The 27,222-nt window shown below is 38.5% G+C and overlaps 1 protein-coding gene across 8 annotated transcripts in view; it reads left to right on the top strand.

The window, feature by feature from the left end:
• The first annotated feature begins 602 nt into the window (after nt 1–602).
• RIF1 (replication timing regulatory factor 1) overlaps nt 603–27,222 on the top strand; it is a 60,387-nt gene continuing 33,767 nt past the window's right edge. For 2 of the 8 annotated variants that reach the window (XM_073305452.2, XM_073305453.2), the window contains exons 1-17: nt 603–850; nt 2,535–2,613; nt 3,884–3,980; nt 4,796–4,926; nt 5,010–5,104; nt 7,142–7,331; nt 8,719–8,811; nt 8,913–9,051; nt 13,781–13,932; nt 16,381–16,501; nt 19,574–19,747; nt 22,291–22,401; nt 22,710–22,772; nt 24,197–24,297; nt 25,699–25,785; nt 26,657–26,730; nt 26,899–27,079. In XM_073305452.2, coding sequence (XP_073161553.2) covers nt 744–850; nt 2,535–2,613; nt 3,884–3,980; nt 4,796–4,926; nt 5,010–5,104; nt 7,142–7,331; nt 8,719–8,811; nt 8,913–9,051; nt 13,781–13,932; nt 16,381–16,501; nt 19,574–19,747; nt 22,291–22,401; nt 22,710–22,772; nt 24,197–24,297; nt 25,699–25,785; nt 26,657–26,730; nt 26,899–27,079 — 1,995 coding nt within the window. In that variant the 5' untranslated portion in view covers nt 603–743. Of the gene's footprint in view, nt 851–964; nt 1,043–2,534; nt 2,614–3,883; nt 3,981–4,795; nt 4,927–5,009; nt 5,105–7,141; nt 7,332–8,718; nt 8,812–8,912; nt 9,052–13,780; nt 13,933–16,380; nt 16,502–17,492; nt 18,099–19,573; nt 19,748–22,290; nt 22,402–22,709; nt 22,773–24,196; nt 24,298–25,698; nt 25,786–26,656; nt 26,731–26,898; nt 27,080–27,222 lie in introns of those variants that run through there. The other 6 variants (XM_073305454.2, XM_073305456.2, XM_073305455.2 and 3 more) reach the window with 6 other exon arrangements.

Raw genomic sequence — 27,222 nt, forward strand, 5'->3', positions numbered from 1 at the left:
TTCCTGTTTGGCCCCTCCCTTGCATCAGCAGCTGAGTGGTCCAGTCCCTGGCAAGCCACAGCTGCAGGATCGCACTCACCCAGGCCCCGGCTCCCAGCCCTGCAGAGAGTGTCCTGCAGGGAGGTGCTGATTGGTGCGACCTGGGCAGGGAGTGACACTGCTCCCCTCTACCACCAGTGAGTAACCCCAACTGTACCCCCCCAACTGCCCCTCCCCCACCTCCTGCAGTGTCCTCTTTTTGGGAACCTGAAATATGGTAACCCTAAATCCCTTTGCTCCAGATGGCTCAAGTGCCCATTTCCTCTGGCTTGGCTGCAGTTACAAGAGCCCCCTAGCAGCTGTTCAGGAGTGGATTGCAGGCAGCAGCTCAGACATGATCTACCCTGCCCCCAACTGGCGAGCGCTGCAAGAGCTGCAGACAGCCAAGAAGGGCCCAATCCGTCACAGGGGAGAAGGAGGGGGTCCCGATCGACGACTCGGCGCTCCACCGCAGGCATGGCTGCGCGGGGAAAAGCGCGCGGTGGGAGGGACGGCGCCGCTCGCTATCTCGGCGTTCGGCCTCAGGCACCGCCTTTTGCGGCGCTGATTGGCTGGGCAAGTCCAGTCCCGGTCTGTCTGGCGGCGAGTCCCGCGCGCCGCCATCTTAGCCCGGGAGAAAGCGAAGCGGCCGGTGCGGGAGGGGAGCGGAGCGGGCGCGAGGATTCTCTGCTCACCAGCCTACGTCTCTCTGCTCCCGGAGCACCATGAGCGCCGCCGCCGCCGGCCCCAGCTTGCTGCCCCTGCTGGAGACCCTGGAGGACCCGGCCGCCCCGCCGGGGGAGCTCACGGACGCACACCTCACCATCGTTAAGTGAGTGCGGCCGCCCCGCCCCGCCCCCAGCTCCGACACCCCCGGGCTGGGGCGATGGCGGGAGGGGGTGTAGCTCTGGCACGGCTTTCTGTCGGGGCCGCGAAGCGATGGGCAGGAGGGGAGGGCTCTGCCCTGGGCTCACTCACGTGCGCCCGCCTGGGAGAGGATGCGGGAGCCGCGCGTGTGCAACAGGTGTGAGAGCGGCTGTGTGCGTGGGTAGTGGGGTGCTCCAGGTGAAGGTTGGCGGGGGCGGGGGGGAGGTGGTGAGCTTGGCGGTGTTACCTGGTTACAGACAGCGGGCGGGTCAGGAGGCATGACTGGGAGCCTGTGTGTGCAGCCACACGCTGAGCGAAGGGCATGGAGTGTGGGGAATCTCTGCGTGCACCCTGTTGAAGGCAAGGGGGCATATTGGATAGATCCTCAGCGGTACGGCTGTCGGCGAATACCAATGGCACACTCACGCACGGACAAATTCAAGCAGATTTTTAGCCGGAGGTGAGGGGCGGGGAATACCTGCAAAGTTTAGAAATATTTGGCCATTTGTGAGCAAATGCTTGAGAAATCAAAATGCAAATCAAAATCTTGTTTGCAGATGGGCTTTTACGTTTGTCCTTTTTAACTAGCTCCAAATTTCACAAGAAGTGAATGGACAAGTGTCCTGCCTCTTGAGATCAGTGTGCTTTTCTGGTTAGAAAAGCTCAGTTTTTGTATTGTTGGATCCTTCATGATTTCTGTAATATCATATTTTATCAAAGTGTTTGACGTTAGCCTGTTTAACTAAGTTACTCTTGCACCTGGAGAGCCCATTTGAGAGTTGGGGTAGGTACTGTACAAATAAGTACAAAGATAACATCCCTTCCCTGAAGTTACTCTTGGGGAAAATCAGATAGGCCTTAATCCTGCAGACAGCTATACGTAGGTGTCTTTATGCAATTGACTTTAATGAGACTGCTTCCATGCTTAAGTGTTTGCAGGAGTGGGGCCATAATAGAGAGAGAGAAAATGGAATGCTGCTAACTTAACTCTTGGCAAGAAAAGCTTCCTCAGAGTTGCCTTTGGTGATCCCACTTAAGAAAAAATCTGTTTCTCTTTTAAGAAACTGTTCACACATGCCTCAAATTGTAACTGTTAAAATTTACTGGCTCAGTTATGATGTGGTACCTTTACATTTAGGGTTCAATCTTCCATTCAGATATTTGGTGGGGATCACTAGCTATTGTGTATGCATATTCTTTCTAATACTTGGAGCCCAAACTCAAAGCTTGATGTTAGTTTAAAAAAAAAGAAAAACTAATTTTTCTTTAAGTCCTTTTGCTGTATGGTTTTGTAAAATTTATTTGATTTTCAGTAGCAATTTCAATTTGGTATATGAATAATCTCTAGTTGTTTAGCAGCAAGAGTAGCAAAATATAAAATACACTAATATCTTGCATTCACAATACGGTGATCGGCTATATTAGTCATTCTGCATGGTCACAGGCTTAAAGGTGTGATTTTTCTCTTTCCTCTCCCAACACTTGAGTGCTATTTTCAACTATTTTTTTTGTCAAAAAATGTTCATGAAACTGTAACCTTTAGTTAAAAAATAAATAATTTGACAGTATTTTAATATAAACCTTATCATAGGAATATAATGTTTTATATTTGTAAATATGACTTATTTTTTTCTCTCTGCTTCTTGGAGTCGCCTGACCGGGGAGGAAGGAAAAGAATTCACTGCAGATGTTGGAAAACACTTTTCTCGACTTTGTAAAGTATTTAAGGTGTGTGTTGTGTTCCCTAAAGTTAATTTTGCTGTACAAGGCTAAGTAAATAAAAGTACAAAAGCTTAAGTCACGATCTGGGTTCAGTGTGAGGCTGAATTAATACTGAGCTCATTTAATTTGCAGTCAAGCTGGGTGAGGAAGTAGCCTAATTTTGACCTTGTGAATTAAAGTATCCAATAAATTGTACTCTCCTGGCTTTTCCTTCACATCATGGAGATTAATCTTTCTGTAGTAAAAGAAGATACAGTTTCTCCAGGTTTACTTCTTGACTACAAAATGGCTTGCAACAAACATTTCTTGGATGCGAAGGACTGGTTGGGAGGCATGGATGTTTTGCGGTGCAGTCAGGTCGAGTTGAGTTTTCGCAGCAAGGGCTCACTGTCTATTATGATTGTTATAACCAATACTTAAAAATATTTTTAAAACTAAAAAGCAACCCCTACCGTTGTTCCCTCTAAGCTGTGCGCGTGTGTGCGCGTACACAGATCCTAAACCCCGCGCACACCGTGAAACACCACGTGCACAATTTGCACAGAATCACAATAATTTGCACAGAAGAAATTTTTTGCACACACAGCCTGTCAAAAATTAGAGGGAACAAGTCTTCTACTATCCATGCCACTTCTCTGATGCATCCCACAGTAGGCTGGCACTAGTAATCATAAAAACTAAGAATAATGTAATCTGAGGTGTCTGTGTAGTGCATAATGGGTGGAATGATTTCAGATTTTTAAGATCACTATCTTTCTTTGTAGTGAATACCCCCATAGCCTGAGTAGTGGAGATCATCAAGATATTGCTGACATAATATAAAGTTATTTGCAGGTCCTTTTATTCGGACTTCCTTTTTTGGTAACCAGTTCATCTCTATTTTAAGCATGTAATGCTTATTTTATTCAAAATACAATAATAAAAAAATGGATGATTGTTCCCCATTTATGTAAAAATCATTTCAATGCAGATTCTTTTATGTTTTGGAACTTAATTCTGTCACCTGTAAATCTGGACACTTGTTATTGAAGTGTCTTGAAAACCCCAACTAGGTTTTGTAGTTTTAGGTGTGACTTTGTGCTGTAGAAGCTAGGCATAGTTTTCAATTTGCATTTAGGTATAAGAGTTTATTAAGCATGGGATTTTTTTTATTGTTCTGTGTTCCATTTCATTGACTTAATCATAACTCCGCTGAGAAGCTACACAATACGTAATCATACTTTGTAATTAATGAGACGACTTGGAGTTTTAATGTCTTTTTTTTTTTTTTTTGCAGGCACACATTTCTAGTCAAAACTCAGAGCTGAGCAGTGCAGCACTACAAGCTTTAGGATTTTGTGTCTTTAACTCAAAGATTACCTATGAATTATCTGGTAAAAACAAATATTACTAGAACTCCTTCTGCTTTTGAAATGTGCCTTCATCTGTTTCTTTAATTCTAGATTAAAATTAGGAATTTTTAGGTAACAAGGCAGAGATTTGTAGGTAAAATGTTTGAATTAATTGCTGAGTTGGTTGCAGGTGATGGGAACAGCTTGCCCTGTAGTATAGGCATAATGTAATTAATTCATTGCTCCCAAACTCTCTCAAACTTTATACTATGTCCAATCATCACGTTAATAATGCTGAACATTATTTTTCTTCCAGAGTGCTGTACAAACAGCCTCTTCACTTTCAGCTTTGCTTCTGTTAACAGTTAAAACCATGTAGAACCTGGGATTGGCATATACCATCAAAAAAACGGTGAAATTGACTATGGCTAAAGTGCTACCAATTGCACAGTGTTTTAAAAAAACACAAACGGGAGAATTAGAGAAATATTTGTTTAGTCTTTTGTGTTTCTTGTAATAGGTACATTTTTTCAGATGGAAATTTGACTTTCAAGTTTATAGTGTTTCAGTTTTCTATAGTGCTAGTGTAAATGGCAACGTACGCATGTACTATTCTACACATTTTTGCCTATTGGTAGTCTATTTTAGTCACTCTTTCTTGGCAAGTTTATTTATATTTAATATAGTTAAAATGTTAGTTACATTTTTGTGGGCTTTGGAATTGCGTAGCTGGTCCTGTATTAACATTTGATACGCCCAAGCAAAAGTTTCTTGTGTGACCTAAAAGCTTGCTAAGAAAATGAATAGAATTTGTGAAAACATAATTTGAATGCCATATGTTCTTTTCTGCTTTTTAGCAACTGAAATACAAGAGTTACTTTCAACAGTGAACAGTGTTGCTGTAAAAACTTCAGACAAGAATACACGCACTCGAGCCCTTTGGGTAATCTCTAAGCAGACCTTTCCTTCTGAAATTGTTGGGAAGGAGGTGAGCTTCTTAACTTTTTTTTTTTTTTGCCTCTCTCTAATTTTAATAGACAGTTTAGTTAACTTCATCCCTTTGTTCTTCAGGTACCCAATATAATTTCTACACTAGAAACCATACTTACTAAAGGAGATGTATATTCCATGGCTGTTGAATATGAAGCACTAAATGTTGTCATACGGTATGTGAACTGTAATGCTAAACGTTTAAAATACTTATTGAGTCTTTGGAAAAGCCCATTTGAAAAAAGAATCTGTTGGAGGCACTATAGTTTAAGGACAATATTTGACCTACTTTAAAATTGTTAAACATGCTGAGTAATGTTCTCAACGTTGCCTGTATATATTTTTAAAAAATCAGTATGATAAAGTCCAGGTTTTTTATGAACTGTCATAACTACTTATGCTTTTTCTGAAGCCTGCTAGACCATTTAATTTGCAAAATGTCTTTCCAGACCTATAACGTCATCACTGATTTTGATGTGGAAAGGGACACAGTCAGATAAAAAAAATATTCATTGCTACCATTTTTAACAACTTAAGTTACTAAACTTTTTCTTTGTCTATTCTACTTTACACAATTGATTCTTTGTTTTTTCCCTATACCTTTTAGTCACCGTAGAAAATGAAGCTAGACTCAATGAGATGTTTCTAGCATTGGGTGGGAATGTTTACATCCAAAAACTTGTTTTAAGTTCATTACAGTATTTATTATGATACTGTTTTGTACTAGTTTTTAATTACAAAGCCTACATTTTAGGATTAAAACTTACTGCTGAGAGTGTGTTCCTCCCATTGGCATTGTTGGAAATAATAGAAATAGTAGATTTTATCATCAACACTGAGTGAATTTAGTATTCCTGAGAGTGAAGAATTAAGATCATTGGCTTGAAGCGGACATGTTAGGCTCATTGTAAAATACTCTTACCATCTCTACTTACCATCTATCATGGTCCTTTATTTAGCAGAGACAAACTACACAGTTGCACTGAACGATGTGGTGGTGTGTGTGCACACATAAATTCAGTCTTATTGTAGTCTTTATTTTACTTGAGACCTAATCAGTTTGATTTAAGTTCTCTAGAGTGGTGTTTCTGAATGACCGGTTCATGGACTGGCACCTGTTTCTGAGCTCTCCCTGTCACAATTTAGGAAGGCAGCAAGCTGGTCCCGGGTATCAAAAAGATTGAGAGAAACAGTCTCTAAACTGTGTCGGGGAGATCTTAGGGACCGATGTCAGTCCATAGTCCAGGCATTGAGAGAAACTGCTCTAGAGCAAACTGGCTAGTTCACTTAAGTCCCTATGTTAATTGGCCCTTCCAAAATGAACCTTGTAAAGTAGAGAATAATAATTACTACTGTCCACTTGCTACATTTTCCTGATGTATGGAAAACAATTCTGGCTTTAGTTGAGAAGATTCAATATGTACTTGTTAAACACAAACATTTGACTCAGTGATTTTTGAATAATTACCTACTGTTATTACAAGTAACACCTAAGATTACTATAACTGAAAAGTTAGGTTTTTTTCTGTGTGTTTATATTGTGTATTTGGCAATACTGTGGGCGTTGTTAATTTCCTTCTGAATAATTCAGTTTTCCCTTTGGGTGTATGTTGTGCCTTTCACACAGCAATAGAGATGATAGCTCTCTATTGGACAATAGTGCTCAATAGGAAAATATGATTATAAAATTGGCAGATTGCAGGTTTATAGACCTCAAATTAAATGTAACTTAAAAATAATTGACTAGGTTTCAAGTTGAAGATAATCTTTTAACAAGGACACCTGTTCAGAGGTCCTTCAGACTAGCTTTCTTTCCCTTCTAACTTAATGGAAAATTACTTCCGTATAGTATCATCTGCTGCTTTGGGTTATACCATTAAGAACTGGAATCTTAACTTGAACAAAACAAATGCAGAGGAAGTTGTTCAGAATAAATTTCTCCTTTTTTATGACCCTGGTGAGGCTTTTTGAGGGAAGTATCTGAATTGGTACTTCAGTGATATACTGATATGTAGAGTTTCACTCAGTTAGATTTTCCAGGTGTAATTCAATTTTATTAGAAAATGTTTTGAACGGCATTTTGTTAGTGCATAATACATCTGAATTATAAATGCATATTTTAATAATGCTAGCTAAGGATATTTTTGTTAAGCCCAGCAATAAGTATAGTGGTTCTATATGTAGTTAATACATGTGTGCTTTGTTGAACTCAGTCTAATGGAACAGACTCCAACCCAAATGGGAGAAGAGGCTGTGAGGTGGGCAAAGCTGATCATTCCTATGGTCGTCCATTCAGCTCATAAGGTGCAGTTACGAGGTGCCGCTGCATTGGAGATGGGAATGCCATTGTTACTTCAGAAACAGCAGGAGGTGGCAGTCATCACTGAACATCTTATGACTACTGTAAGTGGAAAATGCTTTTAAAAACTTCTTTCCCTCAGGATTTTAGAAATCTGTGAGACTTCTAATAATGTTTTTTTTTTATGCTCTTAAAATACGATTTAACTATCTGAATTACCCTATGTACTTGTCTCTGCAACCTTGACTGGAAGGCCATTTCATACTATGATTTTTTCAAAGCATCTGTTACCTTTCGTGAACCAAATTCACATTAACAGTGATAGAACTAAAGGCATATTCAGCTTGGGCAGTGAATAGAAGTGCAAGCTTTCTTAGTGTCTCAGTATGCTTCCACACAGTTTTGGAGGGGACTCTGTCTCCATACCCATTCATTCTTTGATTTGTCTGCTGAGAGTACCAATGAAAGTATTAAGAACTAAGACCATCAGCTAACTTTTCTTAACAGTACTCAAATGGTGGCAACCTATTTTGGCTGTTATCAACATATGCTGGATTTGAACCAGTATCTTGTAGATGAATGGCTCTGTATCATGTTACCAGTCACCTTAGCCAGCCTTGCAAAATTATACTTGCCCAGTGTGAGTAAAGTATCTTCATTTTTTTTCTATCCTCATAAAGACTAAAGTAAAAGTGAATTAATTTTGTGCCAGATTGTAAACTTTTGTGACAGTTTTGTAAGACTGCCTAAGCCTTACAGAAATCTTTAGGGGCAAGGGCTTTTTATTGTGTGTGCTCAGGGCCAATCATGATGGGGTCCTGGTCAATGATTAGTTAAATAATTACCCACTATTTCTATATTAAGATATATATTAGAAATGGAAAAGGACTGTGTGAGGTCTGCTTTTCTATTCTACTGCATAGTCAAGATAGAGAACTAGTTGTTTAAAAAAAAAAAAAAGGGGTGAATGGGCTTGCTTGGCATAAAGGGGACCCAAAAGCCCCTGTTCCAGGTGGGTGGTGATGTTTCCATTCCCCCCCAGTGGTTTCCTTCAAGAACTTCCTTACAAACCCTGATGTTGTAAGAGGTGACACTTGGAACAGGAGGAGCATGCTGGTGTGGGGCCATGGCATACGATGTTGCAGCACTGTGGCCTGGTTGGACGCTGTAATTTTCATATACCCTTGGGCCTGTCTAAGTCACTCCAGGGATGACTTCGGCCCCAGAGCAACCCAGCATTGGGAAGATGCAAAGGTGACATAAAGCTGCTATATTCCCTCCCACACCTCTGGTGACCTGCAAGTTTTGTGCTGTGCCTCTAGTAGCACAGTTAAATCCCATGCTGGGGTCACTTCCTTTTAACTCTTGTCAGTATAGTACAACTGTATTTTAGAAATTGTATTAGATTAAAAATCTTCAGTATAAAAACTTATAGCTCATTCTATGTGTTTCACTGCACAAGAAAATATAACAACCTTTTATTATCTTCAGAAAGTAATTTCAGAACTGCAAAAGTTATTTTCTGCAAAAAATGAGACCTATGTGTTGAAGTTGTGGCCTTTGTTTGTGAAGCTACTTGGAAAGGTAAGCAGAAGAGTAATAACTTTATTATTTAGGTTCCGTGACAATAGATACTGACAGTGTAAATGCTTCATTGTATAAAAACAGTATTATTTTACCTTTAGACACTCCATCGTAGTGGCAGTTTTATCAACTCATTGTTGCAACTGGAAGAACTTGGATTCCGTAGTGGATCACCAGTGGTAAAGAAAATAGCCTTCATTGCATGGAAGAGTCTGATAGATAATTTTGCTTTGAATCCAGGTAGATAAAAATATATTAAACAACTTAAGTTTAATGTTGAGCTAACCAGGAGAAAGGAAAACACCTATTTTACCCATCTTAATCTGGTAGTGCTCAACTATGTACAGGTTAAATATTATCTTTCTAAAAGTGCACATTTCTACTGATTGATGGTTCTTTCTCAGCTCAGTCTTGCTGCACGGTAGAATTACTAAAGTTAAACATTTTTTTTTATAGTAGTTTAATTGGGCCAAGCATAGATAGCAATGAGAGGACACAGAAGGTTACACTACAGTTCTTCATTTTGTGCTACATGGATTTATTACCGGGAACGGTGGTTAAGGAATCTGGAGATTTGAGAAATTACTTCTGTAATCAGTACTGAGACTTAAACAAGCCTGTTTAAATTCAGCGTGCATCCTGACTACTTTATAAAAGATCCTTTGTAAGATTGGACCGTACTCTCTGGGATACTTACTCTGAAGGAAAATGAGGAGACAAAAATGAAAGTGTCTTAAATTAGTAAAATTTCATTTAAATTCTCACTGAAGTGTTTATTCTCCACCCTCATTATTAGATTTGGCAGAATTAAATTTTTTAAATAATCTGTATGGTTAATACTGATTATTTTTAAGCATTTATTTTTATTGATTTAAATTTTTCCAGTTGCATGAGATTATGGGGGTCTGGCAACAATTATTTAATTATACTTGATGCTGTGATTCAAAATGTTAAAGCTTTATAACAGTTAAAACGCAAATTGTCAACATCACTTTTGTCAAAATATACAAAGTAAATATCCTTAAATCAAACTCCTAAGTTCTCAAGCAGCATTTTTCTTTCTTTGCCTATCTGTAAATTTTGATGATTATAAATGGAAGTATTTTTTGGTCAATTTACGTGTATATGGTAAAATTGACATTTACCAGGAAAAAGCTAATCCTTCCAAGGCTGTTTAAAATAGATCATTTAGCAATGCTTCAGTTCTGCTAAAGAAATTACAGATAGGATTATTGGTGGTAACGTGGCTTAATTTTCCAGGACAAATAAGGAATCTAAGTCAAAACCCTAGCATTCTGTGGTTCTGTAGCATACAATATTTATCTCATACTAGTGAAATGACTAAATGCATCTTCTCTGTTCTTTTGTATGCTTTATGTGGAGTCAAGAAAAAACTGTCTGGATTTGCTTTGCCACTTCTCCAGAATATAAAGGCTAATTAAACTGGGAAATTAAAGCTTTGTCAAAAGTAACTAATAGCCAAGCCATGTAGACACTTCACTGCTATTGTGAACGTTTGTGACCTCAGACATGTCTATATCTGATGTAAGATCTGTCAGCCTGATGCAGTTGCTCAAATGTAAAAGTAGAGTTTATTTGTTGTCTTATTTTCCTATTACAATGTCAAATGTTGTTTGAATGACTTTTTCCTTTCCACATCCAACAAGAGTAGATCTTCCTCCTCCATGCATCTACTGGAGTTAAGATAGCTTGGGGAAACACCTGCTATTTTCATTTAGAAAGCTCTGTTTGTAGAATAATCAGCAATGGAGCACTACCCTACTAACCACTCTTCTTCAAATTAACAACCTTTACCTATTAGCCAGTAATCTATAACAAATTGCAGTGTATTTTCACTTTAATATTTTGAAATTTTGGAGCTCTCCCTTGCCTTTTTGTTGTTTACAGACACCATGTGGAGAGCTCTACACTGTCCTCATCTTAGCTGAATGGTGGTGGATTGATGCTGAAGCAGCCAGGAAGGCCCACTCCAAATACAGTGAGGTGCTTTCGGCACAGCACTCTTCTTATAGTGTTGCTAATGCTGTATTTGGCAGGTTCTGTCTTTCTGAGCCTGGTCAGCCCTGAACCCTGATGCTGTTTTACCTTTGCTGGCAAGTCTTTTTGTCCTGTGTCAACATGCTAAACATGACATTCAAGCTAAGGAGTGAATACTGGTTCTCTCCCCTTTTCCTCCTTTATTGGATGCTAGAGTTGAAGGACCTGGCTATTTCCAAAACAGTTCCTCTAAAAACCAGTTGCAAACAGATGCTAGTGAATACTGCAACTTGAATCTATTTCCAAATTTGAGCTAGTAAAAATAATATTTCAGAAAGGTGAAGGACAGTAGCCTAACAAATCTGGTGATAAAATAATGGAGAGTTTTCCAATGTAAGGGTTTATAAATCTTTACCACCAGATAATAAATCCAGCATTTTGAGGGTAACATGATTGTTTTTCAAGACAGATGTTGCAGGCGCCTCCTTGGCAAAATCCCAGCTGATTTTTCCTAAAAGAGGCACCCTTAGGAAAAACTTGGGCTCTGGCTTTTCAATCCCTATAACTTTGATGGGGTAACTATTAACATTATATGAGCTGTAGAGGGCATTTTTTATGTTCATAACCAATAGCACCACTTCCATAGACTCTCCCATGTTCGCCTCTTGAGCTGTGAAATTCAACAGCACTGATGGATGGTATATATGGCTCTTCCCTTGGAAAGTAGACAAGCAATTATACAATTCTGCTTTGTGAAAAACTTGAAATGAGAGACCTATTTGGAGAAAAGCTTGAGAAAATGATGACAGATTCTATAGACGACAATTACATCTTTTCCACTGTTGATGAAGACGGGGCTCACAAGGTTTTCTCCCATGCATCCTGAAAATATTTTGAGATGATGATGATCAGGTTAAACAGGAATAAATTATGGAATCCAAACAGAGGCATAGCCAGACAGGAGTGACTGCCCATCTTCCTCCATCGCCAATTACTGCTGGAGGAGTATCTTATAATATATCTTCCCTCATCTACCAGTGGATCCAAGGGACAGGTCAGCCACAGACATACACTTACACTATAATCAGTGTGTCTGTATAGTCTAGAAGAAAGTTAAAGATCTCCCATCTTACTTCTCAGCCTTACTGGCACAATATCTATAGAAATGTTCATCTGAGGTAACTAAAGATATTTTTATTGGGCACTACGTTGTTTTGTGAGCAAGATCAGAGTTAGCTTCTCAAGTGATTAGCACGGCGAGAGAACAAATGTCACTTCTACTCGAAACACAGATGACTGATACCAGCCCTTTAGATTGGGGAACACATACTGACTCTCATGTTGTCTGTGGCACTTAGACACAAGGCTACAAATTCAGGCTTCAAATTTTCCTACTTTCCCTCAAGTACATCCTGTTGATGTTAAATAACAATCACTATTTCTTTTTATTGGCACCCAAAGTATATTGGTTTTAGAAATTCTTGCACGGAATCTCTTGGTTTTAGAGTTTAATCCCAAATAGTGAAAGGATGGTGGGATTGGGAGACAGCCATAAGGAACTGAGTAGTAGAGTTAGAATAAGGATAGCGGTCATTCTAATTTATTTGGTTAGCGAGTTCTATGATATGGGTCTAGCTCCTTTTTGAAATTGCCTCCCTTTCTCAAGAGATTGCTCCAACAGTTTAATTGTTTCAGCAGAATGTAGCTGTGATCAGATTTCCCAAGTACAGAGAGAGATTCTCGGGTTGCTAGGGCTATTTCTATAGAAGGCTTTAAATAGTAGGAAAGAGATCTTGAACTGGATACTGCTTTCAAGAATGAGCTAGTGCAGGAAGTGGAGCATTGATATGCTATTTGATTATCACAGTAGAGCCTCGCTTCCAAAGTTTCAACATCATCTCTCTCAAATTCTGCTCCCCACAAATGGACCTTTCGATATTTTCTCAAATACAAGTTGAGCAGGTGTTCTAGGGGGAGATAAGTCCAGCAGCCTTGAACACTTTTACAGGCACTGCTGAGTAAGTCAGGTTTCTTCTTCTCATTCTACATGTATCCAAAATAAAAGAGCAGCTACAGTGTGAACTGGATGTGTGAAGAACCTTGAGAGCATAGATTAGCTGTACCAGAGACCTTCAGGCTGTGCTCTTTCATCCAAATTACAGAGGTCAAATAGCTTCAATTCAGTATATCCATATGACTTTGATAATACATCAAGAAAACATATACCAATATTGGCAACCCAGCTCAATATTGATCTTTTAGAGTGAGCTGAATGCTTTGTTTCCAGCAGAAGAAATATGCAAAGTTGAAACTTAAGCCCTGATTTGCACCTTCCTCAGGCATCATAAATTAGATTTTGTTTTTCTCCTATTCCTTCAGGAGACAACTCCCCTAAGCTTTCATTGCATAAATTATCCCTATTAGCTAAATTTTTCAGGCTTTTTTTTTTTTGATACCATAGTTTTCCTTTTCCACTTTCCTTGATTTGTCATTGCTGTAGCCAAGTCTTGCCAAATCGTGATTCAGATAAGAGGGGGATTCCTTATTAGTTAATTTCTTTTCTGCCATTTAACATCTGCTAATTTGGATCATTTATCAAAACTAGCTTTTTTTAGGCTTGGATTCTTTTCTTCCAGGATTTGTAGGGAAAAGCTATTTTTCCTTCCTTTTATTCCTCTTTGAGTACTTTTTAACAAAATTCCTTTTTCATTGTTAACTGCTAAACAGTTTCAGAAGTACTTGTTCTGGCAGGCTCCTGTTGGAAAATGGAAACAAGTTTTTCCTGCCGACTGCGTTGATAGGACTGAGTACCTAGAAAACGTCCTGATGGAGAAGACTGATTCTTGCTGAATTAGTGAATGTGTTAATTGAAAGAAAAGAACCTAACAGTTTAGAAATTGCCCTTTATTGTGCTGCAAAATAATTTAGACTTTTTATAGCATTTTTAAAAATGTGTTTTTTGTTCCTCAAGATATATTGTGCAGTGCAAAAAGGCTGAAATTGCTAATGCAGCCATTGAGCTCTATCCATGTGAGAACAGAGGCTTTGGCACTGACGAAACTGGAGGTCTGGTGGTATTTACTGGTGAGGCTTGGACCTCAGCTGCCTGCCAACTTTGAACAGGTAACAAATGCAAATAGTTTTAGCATAGTAGTTGACAGCCTATGTTTTGTTCATATAAAACTGAAACTTGCTTTATGATTATCTCCTTTCTGTAGCTGTTTATCTGGACTCTCTGTAATCTTTAGCCATAAAGCAATTATTAAAAGGATACTGTTACTCTTGTAGACACCAAACCTGACATGCTTCCAAAAATTTAAGCTGGTAGGTCAATATAAAAGAACAGTTTGTACTAATGGTACACATGGAGGTCTAAATTAACTATCAAGAGGAATTATCTGAATGTCACTGTGGACTGCTCAGTTAAATCCTCTACTCAATACACAGCAGTAGTCAGACAAAATACACTTTCTATAAGGGATAAAATGGAAAATATTGACATTTTCACTATATAAGTCCATTCTCCTACAACACTGTGTTCAGTTCTCATCATCCTGCCTCCATCTGGAAAATTTTCTATGTGAAAAGAGCCTGAGAAGATCAGGATTTGTTAACTTGGAAAATGTAAGAGGGGATATAAAAAAACTTAATGGTATAGCAAAGGTAGATCAAACACTTCTGTTGTCCTTGCTCAGAATACACAAAGGCATTCAATGGACAAATAGAAAATACATCTAGTATTTGGCAGCCTGTTTATAAAGTAGTATTCTTAGCAAGGAGCAGTAGTTACCCTGATCTTTGTGATATGCATTTATTCTCAGTTAACTTCTATGTGAACATAAGAGCTGACATACTTCGTCAGTGATGGTCTGACTTGCTCAGTATCTTGTCTCCGACAGTGGCCTGTACCAGAGCTTCAGGGCAGTTACGGAGCAATCCACCCATCTTCATTCCTAGCTTCTGGTAGTTAGATGTTAAGGATAGCCCTGAGCATGGTTACATCCCTGACCACCTTGCCATTAATGGACCTATACTCCATGAACTTACTCATCTCTTTTTCAAAGTTTAAAAAGACACTCTGTTTTTGAAATTCAAATAGATTTCAAGTAAATAGCAGTTTTATGTATTCTATCTGCTCTTGAGTCTTCCTGCTAGTTTTTTATGGGTTTATAATCACAGCTGCCTATTTTTTCTATAGACTCATACAAACAAACACAACTGATTAGTGTGTGTCACATGCACAACAAAAAAGACCATTTTTAAAAAAAAATCTTTCAATTATAGTAATGCAGGTATAGTTTGTAATAGTAGGCAAATAATTCTATGTTTAAGAACAGTGAAGTTGGTGTTTTAATGTCTTCGTTTTCACCTATAAAGCCCTAAATGGTTTGGGCTTTAGCTACATGGAAAACGACAGTCTCTCAAGTGATACCACAGCAGTTGTGATAGAGTGGAGTCAAGTTTACAGCCCCCTAGTCAGAAAGGGATCGGGCTGATGTGTTATTTTTGAGGGGTTCACTTTCTATATCAAGTTGAATATGGACTTGGTGGACCTGCAAGACATAAACGTTTTCCCCGAATTGTTTGGGAAGGGTTGACTTAGTGGTAGCGATGGAGTGAGGCTTGTTCTGGAATTAGGCTTTTCAGTTAGATTAATTTTAATGCCTTTTTGACATGTTTTGACTGACTCTAGTAATGAACCTAGAGATTTTGATAAATATAATTGGAAAACTACTTAAATAGTAGTATAATTGGACTGAGCACATAAAACGAACTGTTAGCACAGGGTTTCATAATTCAATCAAATTATTCCAGGATGTGATTAACTGAAAATCTTTTATTTCTTATCTTATGCTTTTGATCTACCTATAGAAAAGATTAGAAAACCGTATGGAAAAATTGCAAACTGCACTGTCTCAGTAACATCTCATTTGAAATTATTTAACTTTCATTTGATGATATTGGAAAATTTTACTGATTTGGTAGTCATTAAAATAAAGCTGCTATATATCAGAAATAACTTTTTAAATGAGTAGCTTACAGTGTAGACGCCAACTTCTTCTGGTGCCGGTGGGTGCTCGACCCGCCTCTGCCCCCGCCCCGACTCCACCCCTGCCACGCCCCCTCCTACCCCCATTCCAACCCCTTCCCCAAATCCCCGTCCTGGCCCTGCCTCTTCCCTGCCTTCTTCCCTGAGCGCGCCACATTCCCGCTCCTCCCCCCTCCTTCTCAGAGCTTACTACAGCTGTTTGGTGGCGGCAAGCACTGGGAGGTAGGCGGAGGAGCGGGGACGCGGTGCACTCAGGGGAGGAGGCAGAGCAGAAAGGGGGGGGCAAGGAGGGGAGCTTGGTTGCCGGTGGGTGCAGAGAACCCACTAATTTTTCCCCGTGGGTGCTCCAGCCCTGGGGTACCTACGGAGTTGGCGTCTGTGGCTTACAGAGTAGTTTAGTCTTTTTATGATTCTACTTTCTCCTCAGACAAGATATGATGCGGATTTGAGACTAAATGTACTCTTTAATTCCTCTTCATGTGTGTCATACACACAGTCACTGAGGTTTGGTGTCTTTGCAGGTTTGTGTTCCATTAATCCAAAGCACTTTAAGTCTAGATTCTTCTGTTGTACCTCAAGGAACTCCCTCTCGTGCAGCAGTCAATCAGAGTTTAGCCACAGCAACGTCTGCACAGAAATCAGGTACAAAATAAGCCCTGCTTCTGAATATAATTCAAATGCTGGAACTAAGTTAAAAATAAATTTAAGTGTTAGTAGTATCTCACTAGTGAGAAGCAATAGCAAGCGATATATTGATACTGCACATTCATATCAGTCTACTGATCTAGAATAATTTAGTAGCTAGTTAAACGAAGAAAACTTTGTATCTGTTTTAAGCCTACAAAACTATTCAGATCCGAGAATGCGGGAAAGAATTCCTTGGTGCACTGCATTGTACCTAGGTATTGCAGGTATTCTTTGTCCTGTGTCTGTAAACATCATTTTATATTAATTTATATTTTATATTTATATATAATTAAGTTACATTTGTTCATTTGCATACTGTGTGGTATTCTTGTCAGCCATAAGCAAATTCATCAGGGATCTCATGAGATCTATTGTGCGTATATCATGATGCAGTTTGGATCGATGTTTGCCAGGGATGGAATAAACCATTCTCAGTTCTAAATTACTTTCATGTTTAAGTCTAGTTAAGCCATTCATTTAACCTTAACGTGTAATTATTTTTAGTAGCTCTAACTGTTGTATAAATCTCTATCTCAGTTGAGGCTTTTTTGAAAACAAGTAGATTTAAATTTTAAGGTTATGTAAAATAGTTTTAGTTGAAATAGAGTGAAGGATAAAACATGTGACCTTCTAAAAATTGTTCTAAGATAGTTAAGTGATCTGCAGAATTAAACTTGCATGCTTAAATATTAGGTGATGAATGCTTCAAATTCCAGCATCAAAGCACCAGTCTTATTTTTTCCCCCTCTTTTCCAGATCCCCTAAGAGCAGAACCTTTTCCCCTCCCGTATCTCTCCTCCACCCCAATCACCAGCTTCTTTACATGGGAAACCTTTCCTTTCCTCACTATGCATTTGGTTGGTATATCACAACTATTAATATTAGTCTGGAGTCTGCCTATTAGTGGTAAGGCAAGTCTAATTTGGAAACATTGAGGTCTGACTAGTGACAATCTTAAATCTTATAAAATGGGGAAAATATTTTCCTATCCACTATAGGCAGAATTCACCCTTAAACAATGATGTATCTGATTTTTACGAGCAGACTTTGTGCTGGTCACTAGGGAGGGGTCATATGGAAGGGAAGGGAAAGCTAAGTATGAGGCATAGGAAGAGAATAGGTTCTCTTCAGACCTGGAAAACAAGACTGACAAAAATACATGTTAACGGTGACAAATCTGTCAAAAAGGCAGATTTTTGTTTTTTAATTGGCTAAAATAACTTTTTGAAAAATTGTTAAAAAAATTAATCTTGAGCTAAAACCTCAAGGTAAGCCGTCCTGAAGCAAACTTCTAAAGTTACATAGTTAGGACCCTGTCATAAATATAAAGGGAAGGGTAAACATCTTTAAAATCCCTCCTGGCCAGAGGAAAAATCCTTTCACCTGTAAAGGGTTAAGAAGCTAGGATAACGTCGCTGGCACCTAACCAAAATGACCATTGAGGAGACAAGATACTTTCAAAAGCTGCGGGGAGGGAGAAGACAAATCTCTCTCTGTCTGTCTGTGTGATGCTTTTGCCGGGGACAGAACAGGAATGGAGTCTTAGAACTTAGTAAGTAATCTAGCTAGATATGCATTAGATTATGATTTCTTTAAATGGCTGAGAAAATAAGCTGTGCTGAATAGAATGGATATTCCTGTCTGTGTGTCTTTTTGTAACTTAAGGTTTTGCCTAGAGGGATTCTCTATGTTTTGAATCTAATTACCCTGTAAGGTATTTACCATCCTGATTTTACAGAGGTGATTCTTTTTTACTGTTTCTTCTATTAAAATTCTTCTTTTCAAGAACTGAATGTTTTTTTTTCATTGTTCTTAAGATCCAAGGGTTTGGGTCTGTGGTCACCTATGCAAATTGGTGAGGATTTTTACCAAACCTTCCCCAGGAAGTGGGGTGCAAGGATTGGGAGGATTTGGGGGGGGAAAGATGTTTCCAAACAATGCTTTCCTAATAAAATAAACTCGGATAAACGTTTGGTGGTGGCAGTGGAAGTCCAAGGACAAAGGGTAAAATAGTTTGTACCTTGGGGAAGTTTTAACCTAAGCTGGTAAAAGTAAGCTTAGGAGGTTTTCATGCAGGTCCCCACATCTGTACCCTAGAGTTCAGAGGGTGGAAGGAACCTTGACAGACCTTATTAAATTCACAGCCATGAAGAATGCGTCACAGACCCTGAAATCTGGTCTCTTTTGTGCTTTTACTCTATACTATACAGATTTCACTGGGGAGACCAGCGTTTCTCAAATTGGGGGTCCTGACCTAAAAGGGAGTTGCAGGGGGTCGTGGTATCGCCACCCTTACTTCTGCTCTGCCTCCGGCCACACAGCTTTGGAGAGTGGTGGCTGCTGACTGAGGGCTCAGCTCTACAGGCAGCAGCCTAGAAGTAAGGGTAGCAATACCATACCATGCCATCCTTCTGCGCTGCTGGTGGTGGCTTTGCCTTCAGAGCTGGACTTCTGGCCAGCAGCCACCACTCTCCAGCTGCCCCGTTCTGAAGGCAGCATCGCCGTCAGCAGCAGCACAGAAGTAAGGGTAGCAGTACTGTGATCCCCCCACGGTGCCTTTTTGGGTCAGGCCCCTACAATTACAACATCTGAAATTTCAGATTTAAATAGCTGAAATAATGAAATTTACGATTTTTTAAATCCTGTGACTGTGAAATTGAGCAAAATGGACTGTGAATTTGGTAGGGCCTTATACATACTATAAACTCCTTAAAATAAAGGATTCTAATGGAAACTCTGATAGTTTCTTAAATAAAGCATTGCTAGTAGGTACTTACTATAATGGGAATTTTTGGCCAGGAAGAGATTGCTTTGTGGCTAAAACACAAAGCTGGGAGTCTGGAGATTTGAGTTCTATTCCTGGCTTTACCACAGTGCTAAGTCTGAAATTGTTCTCTTTCCCCATTTGTAAAATTGTCAGACTTAATTTTTATATTTATTATTTTGGATCTGTGTTTTCACTTTAAAATGGTTCATTTGAATGTAGTTATGATATAGTCACAACAATTGTGTTTTTCTTTTCCTTAGGTTCTTATCCATTTGGAAGTCCAGTCACTCCAAGGATAAACCTGAATTCTAGTGTATCAGGGATCATAGTGATCCCCTCAATTCAACTTTTGGGAATTGAAATGCTGCTTCACTTCCTGATGGGACCAGAAGTTTTGGCTTTTTCTAAGCAAAACAAACTTTTACTTAATCTAGGTATTTGCACTACATTTTTCAAAGCACTCTTGATACCGAGGGTAGTTTGAAATGATTACTTTGAATTTTCCATAATATTTTGCTAAACCTAAAGATGTACATAATAGATAAGATACTTAAAATAATTAATTGCAGATCCTAATCTTTTGCTTAATATTTGGAGCTATTTTTATCATATGTTAATATAGAACACTTAACAACATAAAAACAGAACATAAGAATGGCCATACTGGGTTAGACCAAAGGTCTATCCAGCCCAGTATCCTGTCTACCGACAGTGGCCAGTCCCAGGGGGAATGAACCTAACAGGTAATGATCAAGTGATCTCTCTCCTGCCATCCATCTCCACCCTCTGACAAACAGAGGCTAGAGACACCATTCCTTACCCATCCTGGCTAATAGCCATTAATGGACTTAACCTCCATGAATTTATCCAATTCTCTTTTAAACCCTGTTACAGTCCTATCCTTCACAACCTCCTCAGGCAAGGAGTTCCGCAGGTTGACAGTGTGCTGAGTGAAGAAGAACTTCCTTTTATTTGTTTTAAACCTGCTGCCCATTAGTTTCATTTGGTGGCCCCTGGTTCTTGTATTATGGGAACAAGTAGATAACTTTTCCTTATTCACTTTTTCCACACCACTCATGATTTTATATACCTCTATCATTTCGCCCCTTAGGCTCCTCTTTTCCAAGCTGAAAAGTCCTAGCCTCTTTAATCTCTCTTCATATGGGACCCGTTCCAAACCCCTAATCATTTTAGTTGCCCTTCTCTGAACCTTTTCTGATGCCAGTATATCTTTTTTGAGATGAGGGGACCACATCTGTACGCAGTATTCAAGATGTGGGCGTACCATGGATTTATATACGGGCAATACGATATTCTCCATCTTATTCTCTATCCCTTTTTTAATGATTCCTAACATCTTGTTTGCTTTTTTGACTGCTGCTGCACACTGCGTGGATGTCTTCAGAGAACTATTCACGATGACTCCAAGATCTCTTTCCTGATTTAGTTGTAGCTAAATTTGCCCCCATCATATTGTATGTATAGTTGGGGTTATTTTTTCCAATGTGCATTACTTTACATTTATCCACATGAAATTTCATTTGCCAAAGTTCTTCACAGTCAGCTTTGGTCTTAACTATCTTGAGCAGTTTAGTATCATCTACAAACTTTGCCACCTCACTATTTTACCCCTTTCTCTAGATCATTTATGAATAAGTTGAATAGGATTGGTCCTAGGACTGACCCTTGGGGAACACCATTAGTTACCCCTCTCCATTCTGAAAATTGACCATTTATTCCTACCCTTTGTTCCCTGTCTTTTAACCCGTTCTCAGTCCATGAAAGGATCTTCCCTCTTATCCCATGACAACTTAATTTATGTAAGAGTCTTTGGTGAGGGACCTTGTCAAAGGCTTTCTGGAAATCTAAGTACACTATGTCCACTGGATCCCCTTTGTCCACATGTTTGTTGACCCCTTCAAAGAACTCTAATAGATTAGTAAGACATGATCTCCCTTTACAGAAACCATGTTGACTTTTGTGCAACAATTTGTTCTTCTATGTGTCTGGCAATTTTATTCTTTACTATTGTTTCAACTAATTTGCCCGGTACTACTGATAGACTTACTGGTCTGTAATTGCCAGGATCACCTTTAGAGCCCTTCTTAAATATTGGCGTTACATTAGCTATCTTCCAGTCATTGGGTACAGAAGCTGATTTAAAGGACAGGTTACAAACCATAGTTAATAGTTCTGCAATTTCACATTTGAGTTCTTTCAGAACTCTTGGGTGAATGCCATCTGGTCCCAGTGACTTGTTACTGTTAAGTTTCTCAATTCGAAAACTTCCTCTAGTGACACTTCAATCTGTGACAATTCCTCAGATTTGTCACCTACAAAAGACGGCTCAGGTTTGGGAATCTCCCTAACATCCTCAGCCGTGAAGACTGAAGCAAAGAATTCATTTAGTTTCTCTGCGATGACCTTATTGTCTTTAAGTGCTCCTTTTGTATCTCGATCGTCCAGGGGCCCCACTGGTTGTTTAGCAGGCTTCCTGCTTCTGATGTACTTAAAAAAATTTTATTACCTCTTGAGTTTTTGGTTAGCTGTTCTTCAAACTCCTTTTTGGCTTTTCTTATTACATTTTTACATTTAATTTGGCAGTGTTTATGCTCCTTTCTATTTACTTCACTAGGATTTGACATCCACTTTTTAAAAGATGCCTTTTTATTTCTCACTGCTTCTTTTACATGGTTGTTAAGCCACAGTGGCTCTTTTTTAGTTCTTTTACTGTGTTTTTTTAATTTGGGGTATACATATAAGTTGAGCTTCTATTATGGTGTCTTTGAAAAGTGTCCATGCAGCTTGCATGGACTTCACTGTAGTTAATGTACCTTTTAATTTCTGTTTAACTAACTTAAAGAACACACTCTACTTGATTTTTCTTTTAGGCTATCTCTTGAAAACTCTTGACTGTAAAAAATAATAATAATAATCCACATGTGGTATGTCAGATTTGTTTTCTGTTTTCTCCTAGAGCCTCTTCAATATCCATTGATCAGTAGCCCTTCTTTTTTTTGTAAGCATGCCAGCACACTCATAAATGCAGTTCAGGAAGGCTTCATTGCAATTGGAAAAGAGGTTCCAGGTAAAAATTTCATGGTGAAATAACCTTTTTATTTTGTGTAGTAATTTTGAGATGAAGGGAAATAAAATTAAAAAGTAGGGAAGAGGATTTTTAATAGAGTAATAATGAAAATGTTAAAATAGCATTTTTCTTATCAACATATCCAGTTTTGTGTTTGTGATCTTTTCGTCTATGCGTTGTTGCATTACGTTTAAAATTCATTTCAAAGTCCATAACTGAACAACTGTTTTCTATGTGCATTGCTATTTCTTTTGCTCCGTATTCTTCACTGACTTCTGTGAATGGAAATTTCACTTTTTGTTTTGCAGATGCCATGCTAAATATTATATGGAAGCATATGATTGATTTTGTGAAAGCAGCTATTGAATCAGGTAATAATGTTTATTTCACATTTATCATTGATGACTGAAATACGAGGTTTTTTGGGGGGTATGTTCCTGAAAGTATTCGGCTATTCAGTAAAATTCTTCATAAAAACCCACTATTTCTAGATACTTACAAGATGCAATCTAATTTTGTACAATATATAATATGTATGCAAAAGGGACTAAATTATGCCACTTTTGTAATGAAGTCCTCATCATGAGTAAGGGTTATGCAGCCTAGCCCCATAATAAGGGTATGCATCATAAGGATTACATATCATATATTAAAAATTGAAAACATCAAAATGTGAGCATACCAAAATCATCTCCATGTGGTCTTATTGCTGTATGTCTTGTCACCTCTCAGTCCATTTTCCATATTATTTTTTTATATCATGTCTTAGATTACATTTTTCTTAAACAGGGTTGAGTGATTTAAATCAAGGCGATTTTAAATTACTTAAATTTGATTTGAAAAAAAAATCAATGATTTGAGTCAGGTAGAGCTCTTTAAAACTAATTTTAAAACTTGGGCTATTGCAACTTTAAAATTTGTAATGAACAAAATTGTAAATGCTATCTTTTTTAGAATTCCATTACTGGTATAGGGTATCTTATCTGAATTTTACAAAACTCTGCTGCTGTAGGCAAAAACAAAAACACTGAAAATATTAAGTCCCTGATCCTGCAAACATTTAAACAGGTATGTAACTTTACTTACACAAAAAACTCCATTGAAGTCAGTGGGACTACTTGTGGTTAAAGTACTCATGGTTAAAGTTAAGCATTTGTCTAAATGTTTGCAGCATTAGGAGCTAAAATTGTATTTTTAATATATACTTTTCTTAGTGGCGTGAAATCTGTTATTTCAAAACAGAATTGCTTCAGTGTTAACAGTGAGAAGTTTAGACTTTAGTACATTAACAAAGTTATGAACTTTTTAAAAGTTTTTTTTACATTTTAAAAAAGGAGCCAAAAGTTAGCCTCACAAACCCATATTTAGGTAATTTCTGATGAGATTTTTCAAAAGTACCGAAGCAATTTAGGAGCATAAACTGCATTGACTTCACACTGTGAATGCTGATGGAAGAGTTGTAGCCTGGTCAAAGCATTTCAGCTTTCTTGACTGTCTCTCAATTATTTAGTAAAGTACGTAGCACAGTTTATAAATAACATATTTTGTATCTGTTTCTCTGGGCAGTTCATTGCATATCTTCATAGTTGCAGGAGAGTGGAACTGAAAATTGACGTAAGGTGCTACAGTCCACATTATGTATTGATTTTTTTCAGAAAATGTCCTTGCCTTAAGATTCATTTAGTTGCAGTAAAAATAATTTTTAAGTGATGATCACACTAATTAGTGCTTTGTTCTGCAGACTTCTGTAGCTTTATCTCTGGCTTGAACATGCTTTTTACTTTTATCTTTTTAGGCAATAAGAAAGAAAGGCAAGGTTCAGAAATGTTAACACTATTATTACAGGCCTTAAAAAACATAGTTACCTCAAGCACTCTTCCTGTTCAGAAAACATTGGTAAGGTTTTTTGTTTTTGTTTTTTTATTAAACCGATAATTTTTTTATGTGCTGTTAAGTAAATATTGTATAATTGAAACCTTCTATATTTTGATATCCGTTTCCTGCAATGGCTACACCAAAACTTCTGGCTCTAAAGAGCTGACAATTTTTAAAATTCTTTTATAAAAATTACTAAGTTCTTTTGGCAAACTACATAGATTTCTTTTGTAAGAACCCTTAAGGAGTATATATCAAATGTCAGCATGAGTCCCATGGTGTGAGTCATTGTCTGGGTATACTGCAAGAAGGACAGGAGACTTGTTATGGGTTTTAATCAGGCTGCAACTTTATATAGATGTCTGGGACTACCGGGCAGATAAAGTGTACAGTGCAGGCAAATCCATGCTTATTTAAATCAATTCTCTGTGGCTTTCACCAGCCCCCCCATTGTTTAATCCATGCTTATTCAACTCAGTTTTCCAGGGCTTTCGCCAGCCCCCCTTTGTTTCCATCCAGGTCCCCCAGTCAACCCATGGCTTGGACCTTGCCATCCACCAGCCTCGTAAGAGGGTTAAGGAGGGCTATGAGAACAGGGGGGGTTTGCTCCCTGCTGTACCAATCATAGGAGTCCCTGAACCCCCCTCCCCCGTTCTGTTCCCTTATACAGGACCTCCTTTTAAATCCTTTATCCGGCCATTTATCTGGTCATTGGCTGCCCTCCCAGTGGTGTACCTGCAGTGAACATCTGCCCATTATTACAAAATAAGTTGCGACATGGCCTACCACCTTTTCTGTTCACCAGAAAAGGTCCATCCTCACACCTGCTCTGAGGAAGGCGAAAAAGACACATTCCACCGAAGCTAATTCTGGTGATGCAGGAAAAATTCCTTTCCATCCCCCCTTCAAAAGGGATGACTAGCGTAATGCCCGCAACAGGTCCTAACCCGGCCTGCCATTTGCCTCCACTAGGGGAGGGAGGGTAGGTGTTGAGTTCCTCTCTGCTTGAACATAGAGACTTGCCCCACCCATGTTTCGTACCTTTATACACATTCCTGGGTGTGGGGGGTGAGTCATTGCTGCAATGCACCTTTTGCAGCGGTTTCTGACCTTCCTTTCTCTTTCCTTCCCCCTTGCCCCCCTCCCCCACACACACACCACCACCACTCACCCACCTTTAGTTGTGGTGCAGTCCTTTGTATCCCTTTTCTTCCTAAGTTATCATTACTTCAGAGAGCAATTGTTTGTAAGGCTGCTTTCTTTATGCCACTACAGAAAACTTCAAACCAGTTAACATCTGGATTCTCATTTACTTGCTAGTATTTATCTCTTGCATAGGATTAGACATTTATATATAGTCTGTTCTGAAGGATTCTGTTTTTTTAACAGTTGCCTGTTTTCTTGTTTGCTTCCTTCCCTCAGTCCCTTATAGAAATTACAATTAAAGAATTACCTTCAAAAGTATTGGGATCACCAGCATATCAGGTTGCTGACATGGATCTTTTAAATGTAAGTAAAACCTAAATTATATTTTTAAAATTTTGTTAGTATTTATACTTAAGAGAAAGTAGTTGGAGTACAGTGCATATTCACGGTACACTATGTAAACCAAAAGAGCCATATCTTGGTGAAATTATACATTCTCACTGGTATTTTTATTTTAGAATGTCTGGAACAAGTTTAGCATTCACTTGTCACAGACAGTTTAACTGCATCAATAAATGAGATTAAAATGAGTTGAAACAGGGTTAGCAATTCCTCATGTCTGAAAAATACTCTGAAGAGACATATTTGTGAAAGTGACCTCCTTGTATTGTTGAGCACACTATTTGTTGCAAGGGTTGTAGACAGTACCCAAGAAGACCACAAGGTCTGTTATGTAACCTTTCGTTACATGTTATTGATGGAGCAGTATGTTGATTAATAGTCTAGCCAATTGATTGACTACATGTGTGGTATGTCACAAAAAATGTTCAAGAGACAAAATAATTAAACTTAGCTCATGACTACTCTGAATATGTTTTTGGTAATAATTTGGCAAATGCAAAATCTGCCGTATAGGAGTCTGGCAGTTTATGGTGGCTTTCTGCACGAGGTAAGGGTGTTTGAATAATTTGATTCAGATTTCTCATGCTTTAGTTTCTAGATGTTATAATTAAGTGACCACTTTTTTTTGTACAGAATTCAAGTTCAGAATTTTAGTTGATTCAGAATAAATTACTGGCTCGTGGAGTTAAATTTATATGGCTCCTATATATTTCATTTCTGGATCATTAACTGAAAACCCCCCCACCCTATACGCTATTCTGACTGTGAAATAAACACTTCATTAATGAAAATACAGTTCAAAAGGCTGATTAAATATTTTTTTTCTTGCAAGGGAACACCAGCTTTGTTCTTAATTCAGCTACCTTTCCGTGATAATCTGTTGGAATGGTGTGTAACAGATGAGAGGTAGGTGATCCTATTCTGGAACTATTTGAGAATGTTCGTTTGTTCTGTTACCAAACTTGTCCTGTTCTTCTGTACCTCAGTATGCTGATTTTAGAGGCTTTTCCTGTGAATTTTAAATAATACTTCCCCCCATAATTGCCTATCTAACTTTTAAACTTTTGTTTTTAGGTTCTTCCTAAACTTGGAAGTCCTTGTGGGTTGTGTTTTGTCTGGCCCCACATCTCCTCTGGCTTTCAGTGAGTCCGTGTTCTGCATTATTAATCAGTGTGCAAAACAGGTGGAAAATAAGGAACATCTTTGGAGAATGTGGAGTATTGTAGTTAACCCATTGACTGAATGGATTAACCAGGTATAGTATTATACCATATATTCATAAGCATTTTAGTGTGTGATTGCCTTCTCAGCAATGAGAATATGATAATATAAATGCAAGAAATAGCATATTTTGACATTTTGGTAAATTCCTGGCTCTTAAAAAAACAAAAAAATAGT

The sequence above is a fragment of the Lepidochelys kempii genome, chromosome 11, assembly GCF_965140285.1.
Source record: "Lepidochelys kempii isolate rLepKem1 chromosome 11, rLepKem1.hap1, whole genome shotgun sequence".
In the NCBI taxonomy this organism is placed as follows: domain Eukaryota; kingdom Metazoa; phylum Chordata; order Testudines; family Cheloniidae; genus Lepidochelys; species Lepidochelys kempii.